General features: G+C 53.2%; 1 protein-coding gene across 1 annotated transcript in view; it reads right to left on the bottom strand.

The window, feature by feature from the left end:
- Positions 1–5,281: 5,281 nt before the first annotated feature.
- KCNK12 (potassium two pore domain channel subfamily K member 12) overlaps positions 5,282–20,893 on the bottom strand; it is a 52,100-nt gene continuing 36,488 nt past the window's right edge. Inside the window, exon 2 of the mRNA XM_019942579.3 lies at positions 5,282–6,323. Coding sequence (XP_019798138.1) covers positions 5,422–6,323 — 902 coding nt within the window. The 3' untranslated portion in view covers positions 5,282–5,421. The remainder of the gene's footprint in view (positions 6,324–20,893) is intronic.

Raw genomic sequence — 20,893 nt, 5'->3', positions numbered from 1 at the left:
CCACAGAAAGGACCCCCTGCAGCAGCAATAGGGGCTGCCTGGTCTCTTATCATGAAACGCCTCTCTAACAGTGATACTGTATTTGTGGAGCATTTATACTTTTTGGAGTTCCCAGCCTCCTGCGAGGTGATGGTGAGGTGGTGGTGGGGGCGTGCGGGGGGTGGGGGGGATGAGATCATTCTCCCATTTTAGAGGTGGGGAAACTGAGGATCTGATGAAGCCGACTGCCAGATGCGGAGCTAGAATCCGGACCTCCTAGCTTCTGAATGCGTGCCCTTTCCATACCACAGTGTGAGTGCTCTGTGTTTAGAGTGTACGTTTCAGAACCTGGTTGCCCTTTAATTAATTAATTTATTATTATTATTATTTTGGCTGTGCCACGAGGCATGCGGGATCTTAGTTCCCCAACCAGGGATCAAACCCATGTCCCCTGCAGTGGAAATGTGGAGTCTTAACCACTGGACCGCCAGGGAAGTCCCCCTGGTTGCCCTTTAGAATCACCTGGGCAGCTGCCACAAAATTCCGTTGCCTGCCTGCTCCCCTCATTGAAATTGAAATCAGAACTGGGGAGCGGGAGCGGGTCCAGGCCATCAATATCTTTCAAAGCTCCCTTCAGAGAACCTAGTTCACAGCCAGACTTGGAAACCACGGCCACAGTTGGGGTCATTTCCCCCAGTGCTGGGTTCCTCATGCCCCTACCTTCTTGCCAGCCCTGGCCATCAGAATCTGCCTTGGCCCAGTCTGGCCAGGCTGCCTGCAAGGTCCATTGGTGCCCTTAGCTCAGATGGATTTCACTGTTGTTTTGTAAAGTAACTCCCCTGGGACGCTGCCACCCTGGCCCCATCCTCATCCTCTGAGCTGACGTCTCTTGGGCCCACCCCCCGCCCCCAGAGGAGGTGTGATTAGGGAGATGGGGAGGCAGGCGGCTTTGACAGACGAAAAGCAAACAGCTCAAAGGGGTGGCAGGCTGCATTTTATTCATCGTTAATTTAAACACCCCTCAAGCCCTCTCTTGGAGTGCTGCTCGGAAAAATAAATGTATTGTCTAAGAAACCCTGCAGGCTTGCCCCGCATGCTCTAACCCCCTCCTGAGAGAATGGGTAGCATAGAAAATGATTTATAAAGCAAGGGGGGAAGCTTCCCTAGGGAGGAGGTGGGGGGAGGCTGACAGAAAGGGGAAGGGGGTCTTGGGCCAGGTGGGTGCAGAAACCTCATCGCTTCAGTGATGAGACTGGCTGGGTTCGGTACCTGCAGGTGTCAGAGCTGCTCCAGGGACGAGAGTCCGGGCCCTGAGTCCATGCCGATGAGCCCGTCCTGGGGGTCAGGGGTGGTGTCAGCAGCCCTCCCCCGCCCCAGAGTGGAGCCTTCGGTGGCACCAACCAGCACATTTTATAACAACTGTTCCAACAAAAAAACGGGCCCCAGCCAGCGCGTCTTCTGGACTCAGAAGTGCCTCAAGCCGTCTGTCTGAATGTGCTTTCCAGACAGTGTGCGTGTGGAATTGTGCTTTTTGTTTGTGAAGAATGTAAAAAGTTACAGTAAGGTGGAGCCACCTGGCCCACGGCTCCTGTGGTCTCCGCCTCTGGGGGCTGCCGTGGCCAGGAGGGCTCGGGGGCCCCTCACCCAGGGCGCAGGAAGAGGGATCTGCTAGGAGGCCTGTCCGAGAGGCGGAGGAGCCTGTGTACATTCAGCAGCTGTTTTCCAGGGTTTGGCTTGGGTTTGGTCGCTGGCGTCTGTGTAAAACACAGATACATGCAAAGTGTCCATGAAACTCCCCCAAGACAGGGAGGAATTTTCCAGGCCCCTGCAGATCTCCAGGGAGTTAAAAATGCAAAATCCTTCTCCTTAAAGTGACCCAGACCAGGATTTCTTTTCCGTGGGGAAAGGGGCTAGTAGCTCTTTCTAAGGCTGACGTGTGTGTGTGTGTACACGCATGTGTGTGCATGATGCTGTGATGTGTGACACTCCTGGCAAAGCCCAGGACTTCGTGGCATTTTCCACAAGCTGAAGGCCTGCGGCTGCCTGAACCTTCCGACTCCTTCGCCAGGCCCGGAGGTGCTGGCTTCGGTCAGAGGACACAGGGCCCTGACCACCTGGCCTTCTTAGAGAGCAAGGGCACCAAGGGTGGCTCCTTCCCTGCCTGCTCAGCTCTGAGAAGGCCTGGCTGCAGTCTAAGATCCTGGCCTCTGTGTGGCCACAGCTGAGTGACAAGAGCCCATGCTGCCTTTACGGGAGCCCCAGAGCCCCAGCACAAGAGGGGTGAGTGTGGGCCTCAGGTTAGGAAGCAACTCGTGGAGCCTGGGGACGTTGTGATTACAGCGAGCTACCAGCTGTGGGTCAGACTGGAGACCCCTGCATGGTGGGAGAGGCCACAGCATCTAAGAGGAAGGAGCCCTTTCTTAGCCTGAGGTTCAGAAGAATCTGCACCAAAGAAAGGGGTCCCTATCATTGTCTATAATCCTGAAACGATGGGAGGACCCCATCCCAGCTTGTCAAGCAGGTCTGGTTCTCTATGCTCGCCCTCAAGCAGGATGTCAAACAAGCCCTTTAGGCATGGCTCTAGGCTCCAACAAACCCCCTGACCTTGGGAGCCCGGCTTTTCCCAGCAGCCCCTGGCATCTGGGGGACTGAGCCCTTTGGCCTGAGGTAAAGGACAATGATGATTGAAAAGGGTGGCAGTAGGGGGGAACCAGGGGAACATGGACAAAAATATGTGCATACCACTGAGTCCTGGGCTACCATTGTACACTAGAGGACTGGTGTTTCTCTGGGAGGTTGCTGAGCAGGAAGGGTCCCTTTCCTAGCTCCCCTGAACCATGCTTTCGATTCCTTCAGCAGCGTGCTCAAGCTGCCTGCAGTTGCCTCCTTCCAAAGCCAAAGCATAGGAAAAGAAGTGAAAACAGCTAAGGCTGCAGCATGAGCAACTCAGAATAGACTTTAGGAAGCAGTGGTGACAGAGAAGACTGCCAGAGAAGGTTATGAGCTTGCCTTCTCCGGAGGCAGGTCCTGTTCCCGCCTGTGGGGATGGGATTCTTTGCAGTCCTGTGTGCTGGTCAGCAGATTGCCCGGTTGCCTTTTTGGCCTGTCTAGCTCAAGGAGCCATGGTGACTGTGTCTTAAGCCTCCCGTTCTCTTCCTGGGGCTCACTTTCTCTGAGTTGCCTGCTGTTTTGCCTGCTATTAAGTCCTCATGGTCTAGACGTCTCTGTCATGGGGATGTCTCCTTTCCCCTCTGGATAGCTCAGATCCCCAAATTATTTCCTGTTGCCTAGGTGACACCTCTAACTGGATGCCTTTTCATCTTTCCTTCTTTTAAAGGGATAAACCTGATACTTTATTTCTAGGTCCTGTTAGAGGACTCTGCCCTAAACAATGCGTGCCTCTCTGAGCACAGTGTGACCGCAGCCATTGCTCAGATGGGGGAAGGGTGGCAGTGTTGGGGAGGCTCATGGAGCTGGCCTGGCTGACGTCACAGTGCATCCTGGAAGCGTGGCTCTCTGGAAGCCTACCCTTCAGGAACTGGCAAGACTGACTTCTGTCCTGGCCAGCTCCTCCTCACTGGCTTCACCCCCAGCTTACAGTCTGTGTTTAAAAACCAATCCCAATCCAAATGAGAAATTATCCCTCACCCCCCAAAAAAGAAATTACCCAAAGTAGCTGGAGAGTTACTCAGATCTTAACTTGTTTCTTCCTTCCTGCCATGAACTGGAAGGGGCGAGGGGAGGCTGACATTCAAGTGTGACTCTTAATGCTGTGTGTGTGTGTGTGTGTGTGCGTGTGCGTGTGCGTGCGTGTGTGTTTGAGTGTTCCAGGCACATATGCTTCCTTCACTGCCAGGGAGGGAGATTTTACGGCTTTTTGATGCCTCTCGGGCAGACGGTGTGAGATGTCCTGGTGCTTTCCTAAGACTTCCGGTCAGAAGCTGTATGTATATTGGTGGGTCACACTGTGTCTGACTAGACTCTGGTATTTGTCCTTGGGATCGTCATCTTTTTGGATGAGAAAAAATGGGCCAAAAGAGTACTGTTCCTTTACAGTCCAAGACCCCCATCTCTTCAGTGAAGGCTGGGTATCTGGCCTTCCTCCAGGTCAGTGACCTCCTAGGAGGTAGAGGGTGAGTCTGGGAGAAACTGTCCTTCACCTTGAGGATCATCCAGGGCAAAACTTTAATCCTAAAATTGCTTCCATCCACCAGCTCTCTCCCTCCTGCCTTCCTCCACCTCCAGGACAGACTGTGTGTGTGGAAAAAACACATTCACTTGAATATTAGTGGGGGCCAACCAGGGTGTAGAATGGGATGTGTCCCAAACACATGGCTCTGGAGTCAAATTCTCTGACACTTGCAGGATGACTGCTTTGGTTCCTGGTGCTGCAGGCCCTGGTGCCCACCAGTGTGGCTGGCAGAGCCCTGATGCAGAGGAGGGGCAGCTGGAGGGGGTACTGCGCTCTGCACCCCCGGGCTCTCTAAAAGGGAAAAAAAGATAAGAAAAAATCCACACCAACAAAGAAAAATCTTGTCTGAGAAGACTCAGACATTCCTGGTTAATAACGAAAAGCATTCCCGTGGACGATGCTGGTGAAAGGAAGGAGCGTTGAGGGGATTCAGAGATGTGCCCTGAGCCTCAGAGATCAGCCAGCTGAAGCAGAGCTGGGCTCCTGCAGCCCGAGTGCTCCCGGCCCTGCAGGCCACTCCAGGCTTTCCCTCTTTAAAAGGAGTTGCCCTGTGCGCTGTGCTAAGTGGACTAACTCCAGGCTGAGAAAGCCCTGCTAAGCCCCTTACCACTGCAATTCCCACATCTCTGGGAAATGCCACAGTCCGCAAGTTGGTGCTGTGTTTCATCCCATTGCATAATACTACGCCATTCTCTGTGTGTAGCGGCTGTACTATATATATACATCAGGAGGCAACATATGGCTCTCCCCATCCCCACCTGTCATAACTGTGACTATATCACTTCTGACGACCAGAAGGAAGCTGCTGGGCTGGGCCAGGATTCTAAATGCTGCGGAGGTAATTCAGAGCCATGAAAAGTTGCACCATATGCTTTGGGGTTGCCAGCTGCTTACGTGCATCGAGACGGGGTTTAGTGCCAGTCTGCAGAACCCAGGGGTGGCACTCTTCTCACTGCCGTGTGCACCGGGCGAGGGTCTGGGGTGCCACTTTTTCTCTCCCTGGAGGAGAATCTGCTGGGGACCACAGTTCTCCAAGAGGGAGCCCATAAGGAAAACAGGCTCCCCCAAAACCTGCCCTTGATAACATCAGGCCCGGCCAAATAGTATTTCTTTAAAAAAAAAATTTTTTTTTTTGGTTTCATTTTATTGGATAAAGGTTAAGAAAGCGCCAGCGTCTGAGAGAAGGAAAGCAAACGCCGCCCGGCTGCACCCCAGCCTGGTGAGGGTCCGTGGCGCGGCGAGGCACGCGTCTACCTGGAGGCGCTCGTCTCGGCCAGGCGGTTGTTCATGATGCCCAGCGCGCCCACGCCGCCTGAGAAGCCGTTCTGGCGCGTGTTGACGCACACGCTGCGCGGGTAGCCGTTGGCCGTTTCGGACAGCTGCTTCTGCAGCAGCGCCAGCGACACCTTGTTGGAGGCCGTGAGGTCGCGCATGGAGATGAGCTCGCCCGACAGGCGGCGGCCCTCTGCGTCGCTGTCGCGGGCCGCGGGGTCGGCGCCGAGCGCGGCCAGGCGGCGGCGCAGCCGGGAACCCGGGGTGATGGCGTTGCGCCGGGCCAGGGGCGCGCCGGGCGCCGGGCAGCAGCGCGTGCAGCAGCGGCAGCTCAGCTTGCGCAGCATCCAGTTGAGCACCTGCTTGATGAGGATGGAGATGACGTTGAAGAGCGAGTAGATGCAGCACACGCCGAGCAGGATGAAGAGGAAGTTGCCCAGGCGGTAGAGCCCCTGGTTCCGGTAGGCGGCGTGCTGGCTGCTCACCAGGTCCCCGAAGCCGATGGTGCTGAAGGTGACGAAGCAGAAGTAGAGCGAGTCCACGTAGTCCCATCCCTCCACGCTGGTGTACATGGCCGAGGCGCAGCAAGACAGCAGCACGGCGAACAGACCCAGGATCAGCAGCACGTGGTACACCGAGGGCTTCCAGCCCGCCAGGCAGTCGGCTTCCGAGAGCGCCGAGCCGCGGCGGAAGGTGGCGGGCAGCAGGCCGCTGCGGCGCAGCTGGCGCTCCCGACAGGCGCGCATGATGAAGGCCAGCAGCGAGATGATGCGCTCCAGGAAGAGGTTGAAGAACAGGATGGTGCCGGCACAGCCGAACAGCCCGTAGGCGATGAGGAAGGCCTTCCCGCCCACCGTTGCGGGGGTGGTCATGCCGAAACCTGTGGAGACCAGAGCGGGGATCAGCGAGGTCCCGGCTGAGCGGGTGGTCCCCACCCTGTGCGGGGCAGGCATGTGCAGGTGCTGACATGGCTCCTATGCTGAGTGGCATCGCTCAAGTGGTATTTAGACATTTCTCTGCCTTGGTGGCACTAGATATGGTTCCTAATCTGGGCAACCCCTAAACTGATGGAGGAGACATGGCCCCTCGTCTGGGGTGGGGGATCTATAAATCAATACGGGTGAGGCAAGATGGTCACTAGGAGGGACCCATCAGGAAACACAAAACAGAAGCCACTGCACAGATGTGATGCCCACAAACTGAACAAGTGTCACCTGGTCTCCCATCCCTCAAATTGTTTTTTAATGTACCAGTGGCACACCTGGGCCTTGTTAGGACAGACTTCCATAAAGGCTTCATTTTATGGGATTGCTGGGGACCAGGTAGGGTGTGTTCAGTCCAGGTAGCTCTATTTGATGGTCTCTGAAAAGGGAGAGTTTTGTCAGTTTATGAAACCGACAAATGGATTGTTTGAGAATGAGTCCACAACCTTCAGAGAGTGAGCGTGGCTCTGCCATTGGACATCAGCTCCTTCTCACCCAAGGACCACCATCACCCTTGCTCACACTTGTAGCCAAGGGAAAGGTTTTGGCCCCGCTGGGTCCTGTGCTGCCGGGTGTCTGGAGTGGCTTTTATCCTGAGAGGTCTGCTCTGTGCCGGGGCAGCTGCTCAGTGCTCTGACTCTTGTAATTAAGTCTTAATTTACCCATTCGTTCAAAGCACCGTCTTTAAGGGAGCTTCTTTATCAACTGATCTCTGCAGAAGGCTTGGCTTCCCGCCAGGATGCTCGGCCCCTGTCATCCAGGGCAGCGCAGAGTGGCAGCTCTGCTCCTCCAGCCTGAGCTCTCAGCCAGCTGCCGGCTGTGATGTCCTTGTGGGACCCATGCTGCCTGCCTCTGGTTATGGGAGGGGATGTAATCCCTTAGCATGAAGATCCACTGCTGCCTGGAGTCTGAGCAGAAAATGCATCATCTGTCTGAGTGGCACAGTAGCACCTGTCAACACCTCTGTAGCAGAAGTTCAGGGGCATCCCTGTTTAATGCATGCCCGACGTCAGGAGATCTACCTGTGCACTGTTAAGTGGGGGTGGTGCCAGCTCTGGGAAAGGTGTGGCTTACCATTTCCCTAAAAAGGCCAGAGAAAGTTTTTTTCAGAATGATCCCTTAAACTTGTATGCTAATCATTTTCTAGATTCCTTGGAGGAAATGCCCAATTGCCTGACATTGTCTCCATCTTATGCTTAATGACTCAAGTTAGGAGAAAACCTTATCATGATACCTCTGTTGAGGAAGATGGATTATGTCCTTAGATTCAGAATTTGGCCGTAAGAGTGTGAAAAAAGCCAAACTAGCAGTATAACCAGGGACTCAATAGAGGGATTTTGCTACACTTTAAAGCCAAACTCAAGTTCTTGAATTCATGAAGAAATCAGCTCTGAATCGATATGACTATACGTGGAGTGGGAGTGTTTGTGTTTGTGTGTGTGTATTTACAGAAAGTCCTAGGTTGATGACCCAAGTGTCCAACAGCCTAATTCATGGTCTGTTCATACAAGGAAATACTATACAGCAAGGAAAAAGCACAAACCACTGCTACTTGCAACAGCATGAATGGATCTCACAAAAAGAATGTTAAACAAAAGAAACTGGACACAGAAGAAGTATTCCATTTGCATAAAATTCAAAACCAGGCAAAACCAAGCTACAGTGTCTTTTTAGGGATGCATACTTGGCTGGCAAAATTATAAGGGAAATCGAGGAAGTAATTTTGATAAAAGTCAGAATTGGGGTTTCCTCTGGGGATGGCAGGGTGTGGTGACTGGAAGGGGACCCAGGGGGACTCTGGGGTGCTGGAAATCTTCTGTTGACCTGGGTGGTGGTTACATGGGTGTTTATTGTATAATAACTTTCAAATTGTATGTTTTATGATTTTTTTGTACTGTCATGCTAAGAAACACTTCAAAATGCCTAGACCGTTAGAACTGTGAACTTAATTCTGGTCTGCCCCTCGCTGTATAGGTGAGGGAGAAGGGGCAGAGGGGACACGACCTACAGCTTGTGGGGGACAGATGCCACACATGTGTCCTGGCTTCTAGCTTCGTGCTTAGACCATCATACACAGCACTGCTGCTACTCATGAAGGGAAAACAACACCTCTCGTAGGGGGATCACTTGGCTAAATTCCTAAAGAAATGAAAAATCCTGAGCCTGGAATATTAATACTATGCCTAAGAGGATATTGAATGGGATTTTCCTATTTTTGAGAATTTTCAGCTAAAGTCTTAAAGCTAAGAGTGACGTGTAATATGTTAGCCCTCATTCTGAAGAGAAGTTTTAGATACCTCTATGTCATATCGATTAAAATAGCAAAATGGGTCTGGTGACTAGTAACCCCTACTACCCACTTCCAGGCTGTACAGAAAGGTTAGAAATTATCCAGGGATAATGGGAGACGGTCCTGAAGTAGGAGGGGTGCTGTGGTACCCGCAGGTCTAGAGATGGCGGTGGTGGTGATGGTGAAGAGAACGTCAGGCTGCAGCAAGGGCAGCCTGGCAGCTCATTTCCCAGTGGATGCTGGCTGAGCTGCAGACACTTGAAAGCTTACCCAGGAGCACTGGAGTGGAGCATGGTGAGGGTTTCGGGAGAGCCAGAGGTGTCTCCTGGAGTCTGACGCTCTGCTCGATAGTTCTCTGGGTCAGAGGCTGACCGGAGCAGCCCACACAGGCAGGGACAGGAAGAGGGCATCAGTGGGAGCAGTCTGTACTCCCAGGGCACCTTGCGCCAAGGATGGGGGAGAGTGACATGGGTCAAGCAGACTCTGCAGACGGCAGCCACATCTGAAGAGACGCTGCCCGGGAGGGCTGCCTGCTGGATCGAGGGTGCCTGAGGGGCGGAGGGCGGGGGACAGCATGCGATGTAGTCACAGGAAGCACCACCCACTTAGGGAAAGGTGCAGGGCAGTGGTCCCTGTATTGGGGGGGAAGGGGGGAATCTCCAAAGACCCAATGGGCTCCATGGAAGGGTATGTCTGTCCTAGCCGTGGGCATTGTGATGCCACCAGCAAAAGCTAAGAAAGGATGATAGTGGCACCAGTGATGTAAGACCAGGAGGAAACAAACAGATGACCCCTCCCACACTGCAGGTCCCTGAGCCGGGGGCCAGGCCAGAGATGGAGGGAGAGGCTGAGCTTTGATTAGAAGTGAATTTGAAGATGGGATTTAGATTGGGTTGGACATCTGAGAATGGGTCTCAATTTTAAAACTGGTAATACTTAAAAAAATATTATTTGGAAAACTCTAGCATCCATCCAAGACGTTGTTAAGGAATCCAAAGGAGAATTCTTCAAAACCATAGATGAAGACAAAGCCATTTCCCGTGCCGCCCATTTAATAAACTGGTTCCAAAGGCCCACCACTCACAGTGCCAGCCCCGCAGGTCTCGTTTCGCTCCATCTCTACAACCTGTGAGGGAGGCACACCCCTGTTTAGCAGATGAGGAGACCTCGGGTCAAGGGGCTGAGTAGTTGCCATGGCCGCACAGCCCAGAAATGGTGGGGCTGAGCCTGAAACCCAGGTTGGCTGGTGTCTAACATCCACCTTCTCTCTGCCACCCTAGACTGTCTTCTGAGGGCACCGCAGGGCCTCCATGCCTCTTAGAAAACCAAGAGGGCTGGCAGCTGGGAGAGCGCTTTCATGTGGGCAGGGTGGCTGACCCTCAGTCACAGCTCCTGTCCCCAAGAGTCCACTCTCCTCTTGTGGCTCTCTCTCCACTGACTGTTGCTGGGGAGGGGGGCCACTGCTCCCCCCTTAATGTCTTCACCAAGGTGGACTCATCCCCCTTCCCGTGGCACAGTTAAGACAGCGAGGCAATTCAGACCAGACTCAACCCAGGGCTTGGGGACAGCAGGAGGACTGAGGCACAGGAGGGACCGCTGCTTCTGGCCCGCAGTCCAGCCGGTTGCCCCCAGGCAGGGCACTCATCTGCCCGCTGGGCTCCTGACAGGACTGCCCCTGCCTGACCTACCCCCGAGTCAAAAGCCATCTCCACTCTCGAGGAGCATCTTCAGATTCCCCCAAACTCCTCCATGACTGGACTCCTGGCTCCTGCCCCAGCACCCCCTTTAGAGTCTGGGTTTCTTGCTGAGGATCTGCCTCTCCCCTGGATGACAGAACCCTGAATGAGACTTATTTTTCCACCCACGCTTCTCCTTCCCCGCAGGGCTGTGGCCTTTGCCAGGGCCTCTACACAACAGCACCACCAGATATGCACCTGCAGCACCGTCATCCACCCGCTCATTCCTTTTTCCAGCAAACACTTACTGAAGACCTGGTTTGGCAGGCCTCGGGCTGCGCTCAGGGCTGTGGTGGAAAACCAGGCAGACACCCGCACAGAGGATCCGGGCTGCCTTCTTAGAGGTTTTGCACAGCTCCCCACCCCTCTGCTGCCCCCATGCAGGGGCTGGGCCAGACCTGTCCTGAGGTGACCTCATGGCTGTGACTCCAGGCCCAAAATGATGCCAAGTGCTTGGCTGGCTGTGGCACTCTCTGCCCAGAATGAAGGGGACAGGCAGGTCAGGAGGTTCTCTGTCCAGCACAGAGGGCACCCAACACAAGTGTCCCTCTCACTGCCCCGATTCCTGAGGTCCGGCTCCTGTGCCCACTTCACTTCCCTTTGCTTTCCTACAGACCCACGTCGGCTCAGCTCCAGAGGCAGGGCGGAGGGGGCACAGTCTACCCTCCTGCCCCACCAACGCCGAGAGGCTCAGAGCTCTGGGCTGCTGAGACCCCGGGGCCGGACCTCTTGCCGAGGGCAGTAGGGTCCGTGCCCGGTGCTGCTGCCTAGCCAGATGCTTCCCAGGATGGAAGAACAGTCCCCTAAGCTCTGGGAGCCAGGCTGGCTCTGGAGAGGGGCCTTGAAGCTTCAGCCAGAGAAAAGGCAAACCCTGCCACCCCGAAAATCCCTCTTTCCCCCACTCACACCCTGCGGGGGCGGGCGTGATCTGTCCCCGGGTTCGCACCAAGCCTCAATTTTGTTTGTGCCACAATTGATCTGCCATCCCAGTTTGCAAAGAGCAGACACTTGGGGGCTTTATTATGCCACTTTGACAAAAGCTGTGAAGCTCATTCCCACAGCCTGTCTGGTGCCGCCTTCGCAAGTGGGGCCCTGGTGACAGGGCCTCTGGAGTTCAGCTCCGAGAGCCTGGAAGTGAGATGGAGAGACCAGCACTGGTCTGAATCGGGCCCTGGGTGGCAGCCTCTGTGCTGGACACTGGACGCATGTCCCCTCATCCAGTCCCTCCAGCCACCCTGAGAGGGACGCATCATCAACCCCAACAATGCAGGCAAGGACGTGGGCCAAAGGAACCGAAGATACTCGGCTGAGTTTCCGTTTGTGAGTGGCTGAGCTGACCCTGAAGCCCTTTCCACTGCGCCATATGGGAAGCCTGAGCTCATCACCTTGGGGACTTTTTCCCACTGGCTCTGCAGTATCAACTTGGTGGAGGGGAAATATAATTTATAATCCAACCTGGGATACTTTTGAGAGCAAATCATTAGCCCAGGACAGCAGGTGTAAACCAGAGTTGATCCAAGCAACTGGGATGCATGATTAAAATGCAGATTCCAAGGCAGGTCCCACTCCAGAGGCTTATTTAGAGGGACCCAGGAATCTGCATTTTAACAAATGTCCCCTGATGATTCTAATGTGAATGGGCTAAAGCCCTTCCTTTAAGAAACAATATTATGCTGTATCCCTGATGACCCTACTGGTTGGAATCTGCCCAATTTCAAATATTTTGATTTAAATTTCTTTTAAAAAATTTTTTCAGCTTTATTGAGTTACAGTTGACATATAAAACTGTAAGATATTTAAAATATACATCATGATGATTTGTTGGTTTAAATTTCAAGCGACCTAACACCCTTGTTGTGGACATTGCAGCTATCTCCTTAACAACCATCGCCCCACCCCCCCAACCTAAAGTGTAGCAGCCAGGCCCCTTGGAGAACTGACCCAACTGCCAGGGGTGGGCTCCATTAGTCTAGGCCAATCAGGAAAATCCAGTCCCTTACCACGACTGGCTCAAGGATGGATAGGCCTAAGCCAATCAGTGCAGGCCATTTTCACGGCTACAGAGACTTGCTCAGGAATGGGCATGTGACCCCGTTCAGGCCAATCAGATGAGAGGAGAGTTTCTCTGATAGTTTCTGGGTAAAATGCATCTCACTTTTTAAAAAAATATTTATTTTATTTATTCATTTTATTTATTTTTGGCTGCATTGGGTCTTAGTTGCAGCGCGTGGGATGTTCATTGAGGCACGAGGGATCTTTCGTTGCGGCGCACGGGCTTCTCCCTCTCTAGTTGTGGCATGCAGGGTTTTCTTCTCTCTGTCTCTCTAGTTCAGGCCCACGGGCTTAGTTGCCCTGTGGTGTGTGGGATCTTGGTTCCCCGACCAGGGATCGAACCCATGTCCCCTGCATTGGAAGGCAGATTCTTTACCACTGGACCACCAGGGAAGTCCCTAAATGCTTCTCACCTTTAAGAGCTGCCCTGGGTGTGGAGGGAGCAGGAGGTGGCCCCAGGAGTGGTTGGCGGCCACCTGTGGCCATGAGGAGCGAGCCTTAGACGAAGCTGACACTGCAGAAAGCTGTCCGAGTATCCTGAAAACCTAATGAGCTGTCCAAACTGCAGGCTGCCTGACCTACCCTTGGACTTCCAGTTACATGAGCCCATAAATCTCTTTTCCTGCCTAAGCCTTCTGTGACAGGCGACCAAACACACTCCAGCTGGTGCCGATGGTTAAGGGCCTGGTTAGACATCCCAGGGTCAAGGAAATGGTATCAGACTTGAACTCAAAGCTTTGCCTGCTGTTGTAGCCTCTTATGAGCCAAGTGATCGAAGCAAGTCACTCTAACTCCTCTGAGCCTCTATTTCTTCACCTGTAGAACGTCGACCTCCCGATGCGAGCCCTCTCTGTGAACTGTAATACAACCTGCCAGTGGGTGTTCCTCAAGATGAGACAATAGACTTAATGCGAGGTGGAGAGAATGCCCATGATTAAGAAAAAGAAATTTTAAGTAAAGTGAAACGCGTTTATTTACTGCGGGACTTTTTAGAGCACTCACCGTGTTAATGTGATTTATGAAGCCACCAGGGCTATGCTAACACTATCCAGTGTTCCCCAAACAAATTTGACCATCGAATGTATTTAGTCACCTCAGGTGACTCGAGTATTTCAAAGAGTAATATTTGGGAAATGCCATACTCTATCCTCATGAAGAATTAAGGATGAGGCATTTAAAAATATTCTCGAGGATTTCCCACGTTTTAAAAAGTCACTGCAACACTGCAATGCCTTTTCAGTGCCTGGCATGTAGAAGGTGTTGGGCCACGTCAGCTGAGTGAATGAACAGACTGTCACTCTACTTGTCTGGAGCAGTGATTCTCAAACTCGATTATCTAGGACCCAGCTGGGGATCTTGTTAGCTTCTGGGATGGGGCTCACAATTCAAAATTTCTAACCTGGTCCCGGGTGAGGCCCCTGCAGCTGGTCGGTGAACCTTATTTTGAGTACCAAGCACAGATGACTGATAGTATTAATTACCTTCAGGGGCCTGTCTCCTGAAGAGAGATTGGGAACCCCTTGGGAGTAGGGACCAAATTATATTGGCTATTTGGAACTATAGGTTATATGGGCTGCTCAGGTTTGAATCCTAGCTCCACTACTCCCTAGCTGCGTGTCTTTGAGCAAATTACTTGACCTTTCTGTGCCTCATTTTATCTGTAAAGTGGAGATGATAATATTTGTATTTTTGTACTCAACTGGGTCAATATGTGCAAAACACTTAGAATAGTGCCTAGCACATTAATAAGCCCTTAATAAAGTCGTCTTCATCTTTCTGTTCTCCACAGTGAGCAAGGGAATCATGTATAAATTAGGCACTGATAGTTATTTGTTGACTGAAAATAAAAGTTTCAAGAACATCTCAAGGGTGAGAGTTAAATGTCAGGGAGAGTGAGAAAGCTGAGGTGTGGGGTTGGTGGGCAGAGGAGGGGAAAGGACCCATTAGGACTCATCAGATAAAATACAGGACTCCCAAATAAATATGAATTTCAGATAAACAAATCACTTTTTAATGTAAGTACATCCCAAACATTGCACGGGCCATATTTACACTAAAAAATGCTTCGTTGTTTTTCTGAAATTCGTATTTGACTGGGAGTCCTGTATTTTTATCTGCTAAACCTGGCAGCCCTACCCATGGCCCTACTTGTCTGCTGGGCACACTACTTTGGGGAGCGTCTCCTAACATCCCCCTCTCCCGGCATCCTTCCTGACTGGCTGGAGGAGGGATAACAGGCTCACTTTAACAGTCAAGGAGCCTAAAGGTCACACAGAACCGGGCCTTGCCCACCCGAAGCCAGGCCAGCAGCCTGGTCTTCCAGCGCCTCTCCCTCTCCAAACAGGGAACAGTGGGAGATGTGGAGTGGGCTGTGGTCAGAGGGTGGGGCTGCCATCGGGCTGCTCTGTGGTTGGAGCTGAGACACAGACTCTTGGGGAGAAGGAGGGAAGCTCCTGGCCACGTTCCGTGGAGGAGGGCTGGACGCTTGAGAGGAGACACTTCCCTGGGACTGGAGCCCCAGGCCTGGAACCTCAAGGCTGCCCGTGTCATCCTTCTCCAAGTCCCTCCCCTGAGGAGGACAACTGAGTAGCCTGGCCAAACCTTTTGGGAGGGCTGGGAATGAAAGGAAGACTGGAAGAACTCTAGTGACGAATGGAAACGCGGAGGGGATAATAATAGCTGAAACGTGTTGCGCCCTCACTATTTCCGGGCACTGTGCCAAAGCTTCATGCGGATCAATGCACACAGCTCTGTGAGGCACTGGGTAGCGTTCATTCTAAGTCACGGCCTTTTTCCTGAAATTTTAACAGCCCTGAAATCAGGATGCATCTTACGGTCAATGACTCGACATAGTTTATTTGGCAGCATCCTAAATTCTCAATGGTACACGTTATTGGTACATTTATAATTGATGGTGTCTTAGATTTGATGAACTACAGTGGGAACTATTATCATTCCCATTTGTGAGATTAGTAAACTGAGTCACACTTAATAAAGACACTTAGGTTAAGTAACTTGCCCAGATCACAGAGCAAGCAAGTGGCAGAGCCCAGGTGTGAAACTAGAGGAGGGAGCTTGCGACGTGATAAGGGAGAAAGTTAAATGCACGAGAGTTCCGTGGAAAGAGACATAGGTTGCTTTTGGTTGGAGCAGCAGTTCTTAACTCTGGCTCCATAATGGAATCGCCTGGGAAATTTAAATTAGTCCCCTGACCAGCTTAGGTCAGAAGCAGGGCTGATGCTCTCCTGGTGCAGTGGCTGGGAGAGTCTTATGGAGGAAGAGGTATCTGTGTTCAGTCTTGTAGGGTGGATGGGATTTCGAGAGGGAGGAAGTAGAGGCCTGGGCTTGAGAAAGGTGTGCCCTGCTGGGAGAGCGCCGTGCACAGGGCCAGGGGAAGGGGCTGGGTTCAGCCTGGCTGGTTCCCACGTGCAGCTTGGCGTCTAGCCCACAGACGTTTAGTAACTCTTGCCGATGGAGTGGATGAACCTGTGGCAGAAGGAGAAGGACAAGGCTGGGAGACCCTCCTATCCACGTTGTACTCAGGCTGAACTTGCAGGAGCACTGCGGCTGTGAGAGTGTCACCTGACACCGCAAGAAGCTTCTTCATCATCTGGGCCTGGCATCCAGCAACCTGTCTGGCCTTGCAGAGACTTACAGACCCTGGAAGCATCAAGCTGCCGAAGATAAACTCGGGGAGTCTCCCCTCCTGCAGGCTCGGGAAGGGCCGGCAGCAGCTTTCTTGGAGAGTTGAGAGCAGAGGCTGTGGCGTCAGGCTCTGGCGCCTCCACTTGCTGATGGGCCAATGGGGACACGTTATTTCTCCCCCTAAAAGTGGCCTGATGACTGCCTACTTCGTAAGGTTGCTGTGAGGAGTAAACGAGGAGGTGGCTCCCTGGTGCGCTCAAGAAGCAGCAAGTGTAGCTGGGAAACGCCCCGGTGAGGCCCCAGCCCTCACAGTGCAGCTGAAGAGCCGAAGGTGGAGCAAGGAACGGGCGAACCACGGACTAGGAGTTTCGGCGGAAAGGACAACCCCCCTGTACACACACCTAAGACGACTCTACCGCTAACTTGCTGTCCCTGCGTCTCGCCGGGCCTCTGTGTCCTCGGCGGTCCCCGATGAGTGGCAGCGTCCCCTCTGGGATGGCTTCAGGCTCTGGTCCCTGCACCGAGGGGGTGGGGTGGGGAGGCCCCACCTTTTCCAATCCTGAAATCAAGGGTGGCAATGGGGGAGGGGGACGCCGGAGAGTGGGCCTGTGGTGGGAAAGCTGAGACTGGACTGCGACGTTTGCTGCCGCTGGAGGGTTTGTCTAAATTGTAACCGAGATGGGCAGCTCCCTGAGGGCGCAGCGCTGGGTTCCTTCCCACCACAGCCAGGTGGGGGCTGGGCTCGTGCTGGATACTCCCTGACTCAGGACAAAGAGGCAACAGAAAAACACAAGTCACGTAGAGGAAGCGGACCCTTCCATTCTCCTGTTCAATTTTGCTTGTTCTCTGGGGGCCTTTGGGATGATCTTTGTTTGCTGAGAGCAGGGGGTGTGTGGGGATGGCTGAGAGGGCAGAGGGGCTAGGAAAAGAAGGCTGAACCCCGCAGGCTGCAGGTCAGGGATTTTTAACATTAGGAAAGTTTCGGTAATTTAGGAGTGATGGGCAAGTGACCCCAAGAATCAACTTCGAACCTCGGCACTGTTTTCCTCGCCAGTGGGGCTGATTGAACCTGCCCCGCCGCGCGCTTCATCTGTGGGATTAAGGTTTTCTCTCCTCACCAGAAATCATTCAGCAAAATGAGTTATTAAAAGCCAGCTAACTACTCCTGCCTCCAGGAAGCTCCCGCTTACCAATCTCTCCCGGGGCCCGAGCTGGAGCAGCTGTCAAGCTCGGGCCCTCGGAGCTGGAGGGAAGATGACTCATTTACATAGAGCCTGTCCTCCGTCCTGCCCCCCAGATCTGTCCCTGTCTCTCTGATGACTAATCCTTTCCAGGGATGAGCTCACCGCCCCTCCTGCCCACCACGACAGGAGCAGAGCCGTAGCCTCAGCCCAGAATTTGGGGAGAAGACTGGCTCCAAGGCCAGGGGAGGCAGGGACGGTCCCTGATGGGACAAAAGTCTGGCCATCGAGAGCCCGCACTGGGGCAGTGAGATGAGGAAAGCCCTGAAGCCCGCCCAGCCCTGGCCTTTGCTCCCTCCACCTTAGGGTCCCACACGCACACAGGGCTGTGGTGAGGCACAGGCCATCTCTCAGAAGGGCAGACACACCTGCTGTGGGGAGAAAGCAGGTCCACCAACCCGGAAGTGTCAATATGATGTCAACTGAATCACATTTCATCTCAAATCCTAGACCAGAGAGGAGCAGATTTTGAAGAGGGAATCTGCGGTGGTTCCCGTCAAGCAAAGGCCCCTGCTCTCACGTGCTCAGTTCCAATTCCTCTCAGTTAATTCAGTTTTTATCCACCTGGCGAAGCACTGGCTCATCGCTGCCCATGCAGCTGTGAACCACGTTTGAAGGAGGGCCTCTGCGCCCAGGCTGAGGGGAGATGCGACGAAAGGGGCCAGTGCCCTGGAGGCTCGTGCCTCGGGGCCGCTCCTCAGGGCTCCGAGTCCATCCCGCTGACTCGGCCTTGGTGCCCGGCCGCCTCGCCATACCTCTTCTCACAGAGCCGGTTTGGCTGGCTGCTCAGAGGGGCAAGCAAGCCGAGAAGGCACGATGAAAACAAGCTGCACTTTAAGCTGCAGCCAGGGGAGTGCTGTGGAGGGTCCCGGGGAACCCTGGGCGTGGCCTGCTGACGGGGCCCCTAGCCCGAGAGGCTGGTAAGCCAGCACAAAGGGCTCCGTTAGGGCCTGGCTGGGTCAGCACGGCCTAGACTTGTGCCCCTGGACTGAGGCTAAGGGCTGAGGGCGCCTCCTTCTGCAAAGGGGGCGGCGGCTCTTCCTACCACACGGTCTGCTCCCAGCCCCCCTGCGGGGAAGGGAGGTTGGTCACTGGCTTACAGGGAGGGAGGGGCGGAGGGGCTGGACGGCTAGAGCCTTCGGCTATGCACCGCACTCTGCTGGTGTGTTCACAGAGGGATCCCCGGAGCTGCTCCCGGAGGCTGCGGCAGTGTGTGGCTCCTGGTCACTATTGAGGAATGGAAACCGAGGCTCAGAGAAGTGAAATGACCAGTGAGAGAACACCACCAGCATTCAGGTCCCAAGCCCCACATTCATGGCTCTTTCCATTCCACGTCTTAAGGCCTGACTCAGCCTTTGGTTCAGAGATCGTGGCTGTGATTTTCTGGGTTTTGCTGTTTTTTTAAATTAATTATTTATGGTGGCGTTGGGTCTTCGTTGCTGCGCGCGGGCTTTCTCTAGTTGTGGCCAGCGGGGGCTACGCTTTTTTGTGGTGCGTGGGCTTCTCATTGCAGTGGCTTCTCTTGTTGCGGAGCACGGGCTCTAGGCGTGTGGGCTTCAGTAGTTGTGGCACACAGGCTCAGTAGTTGTGGCTCGCGGGCTCTAGAGCACAGGCTCAGTAGTTGTGGCGCACGGGCTTAGTCGCTCCACGGCATGTGGGATCCTCCCAGACCAGGGCTTGAAGCCGTGTCCCCTGCATTGGCAGGTGGATTCTCAACCACTGCGCCACCAGGGAAGACCCTGTGATTCTGTTTTGAAACATGCAAACAACTGTACCTTGCAGGAGGACTTGCTGTGGCCAAAATGCCTGCCCTGGGCCTATGGCATGAGTCTGTACCAGATCCCAAGCAACAGGAGATGGAGGCTAGGGCTCAGAGGTGTTAAGGACCTTGTCCAAGGTCCCAGAAATTCCAACTCAGGTCTGCTGACTCCAAATCCCACATTCCTTCCACCTCATGGTGGTGACCTTGCCTTTAATCCCCTCCCCCCATTTGCACAGAGGCCCTGATGACTTGGGACCCAGATTCCTCGTTTTCTGAAAACATTCTTTCTCCTTCTGCACATTGTCCCAGATCGATTGCATTGAAGCACGGCTCTGCCCAGATCTCTCTCCTGCTCCCTCCACAATGAGCTCCCAAGTGACAGGAAGATCCAGAATTTCTTAGACTGGGATTCAAGGCCCCAACTTTTCTAGCATCATCTCCTCTCTTTGAACCTTCTTATTCAGGGCCACGAGTCCCCTCACTGATCCATACACACACATATTCATTCTCCACGTAGTTACTGAAAGCCTGCTCTGTGTCAGGCACTGTGGGGATATGAGGTGAGCAGGACGGGCAGAATCCCAGCCTGAAAGAACCTAGTGCCCTGCAAGCATACCACGAATATTCCCTCCTCCGTGCCTTTGCACCCGCCGTTCCCCATCTCTCAAAGTCTGCGACAACTTCTTTCCTTTTCTGTTCACCTACCTGAATTGCATTTGTCACCTGACAGCACTTAGAGTTCATCAGGCATTTAATTATGTGCTGCTCACAATGGCCCCTGTACTACTGACTGTGGTCCCACAGGATTATTTAACCTTGTGTGTTTCTGTGTGCCTTGCCAATGAGGACATGACTCGTGTCTTAGGTTTCCTGTCACACTTTATAATGCAGGAGTTCAAGGAACAGCTGCTAACTTCCTGGCAGAACCAGCGGTTTGTCTAGTGACCACCAGCATGTTCCGTACCAGAAATGTGGTTTCCATCTTAGTTTTAGTTAATTTATCTACCATGTTTTTGAGAACTGCTGTGTGCCAGGCATGGGGGGGGGGGGGAATACTCAGATGTACAATATTGTCCATACCCTGCTGCCAGAGGCCACCAGGTACACACCTGCAGGTGAAAAAAATTGAGTCTACTGACTCACTTTAACAAGGGAGACTGTCCACCATGGGGGGCATTGCCATCAGCAGGTATCAGAAAGGACTCATTCAGGATTTGGGCTTGAGTTAGGTGACTTGGGGGAGGGCTCAAGAAAGCAGGGCTTTGCTCTGAATTGGACGCTACCAAAGCAGGGAGCAGGGGTAATTCTAGGATTGGGTGTTTCAATAACTCTTACCTAGAAGGGGGAATGATGGGGCAAGGCCAAAGCTGGGATTGGTAAAGAAGCAGCAGTCGCTCATGTGAACCACATGGGGGTGTTTGGTCATTTTTGTGGTTTGGATGATGTTATTATTTGGTCTCCGTTCAGACATGATTACCGGTGAGTGGTTTGGTTTTTACTCTCACTCCACCCTGGTCCCAAGGTGGCCTCATGTGATGTAGATGTCCTGGGAAATTGCTTATGTTCAAGGTCAGAACCCCACCCCCACACTTCCTGTTGCCTAGCTGTGAGTGCTGGGCCAGCTCCTGGCTCTCAGAGGCTGCTTTTGTCTTTCTGAAGACAGTTCTGCACTTAGCGTTCCATAAGATGCTATTCACTATTTCTTTTTAAAGAAATTCCCTCCAAGTCTTCCAGTTTATTT

This window comes from Tursiops truncatus, chromosome 14, assembly GCF_011762595.2.
Source record: "Tursiops truncatus isolate mTurTru1 chromosome 14, mTurTru1.mat.Y, whole genome shotgun sequence".
NCBI classification, from domain to species: Eukaryota; Metazoa; Chordata; class Mammalia; order Artiodactyla; family Delphinidae; genus Tursiops; species Tursiops truncatus.
The sequence above is the reverse complement of the archived record's forward strand: the minus strand, read 5'-3'. Positions and strand labels throughout refer to the sequence as shown.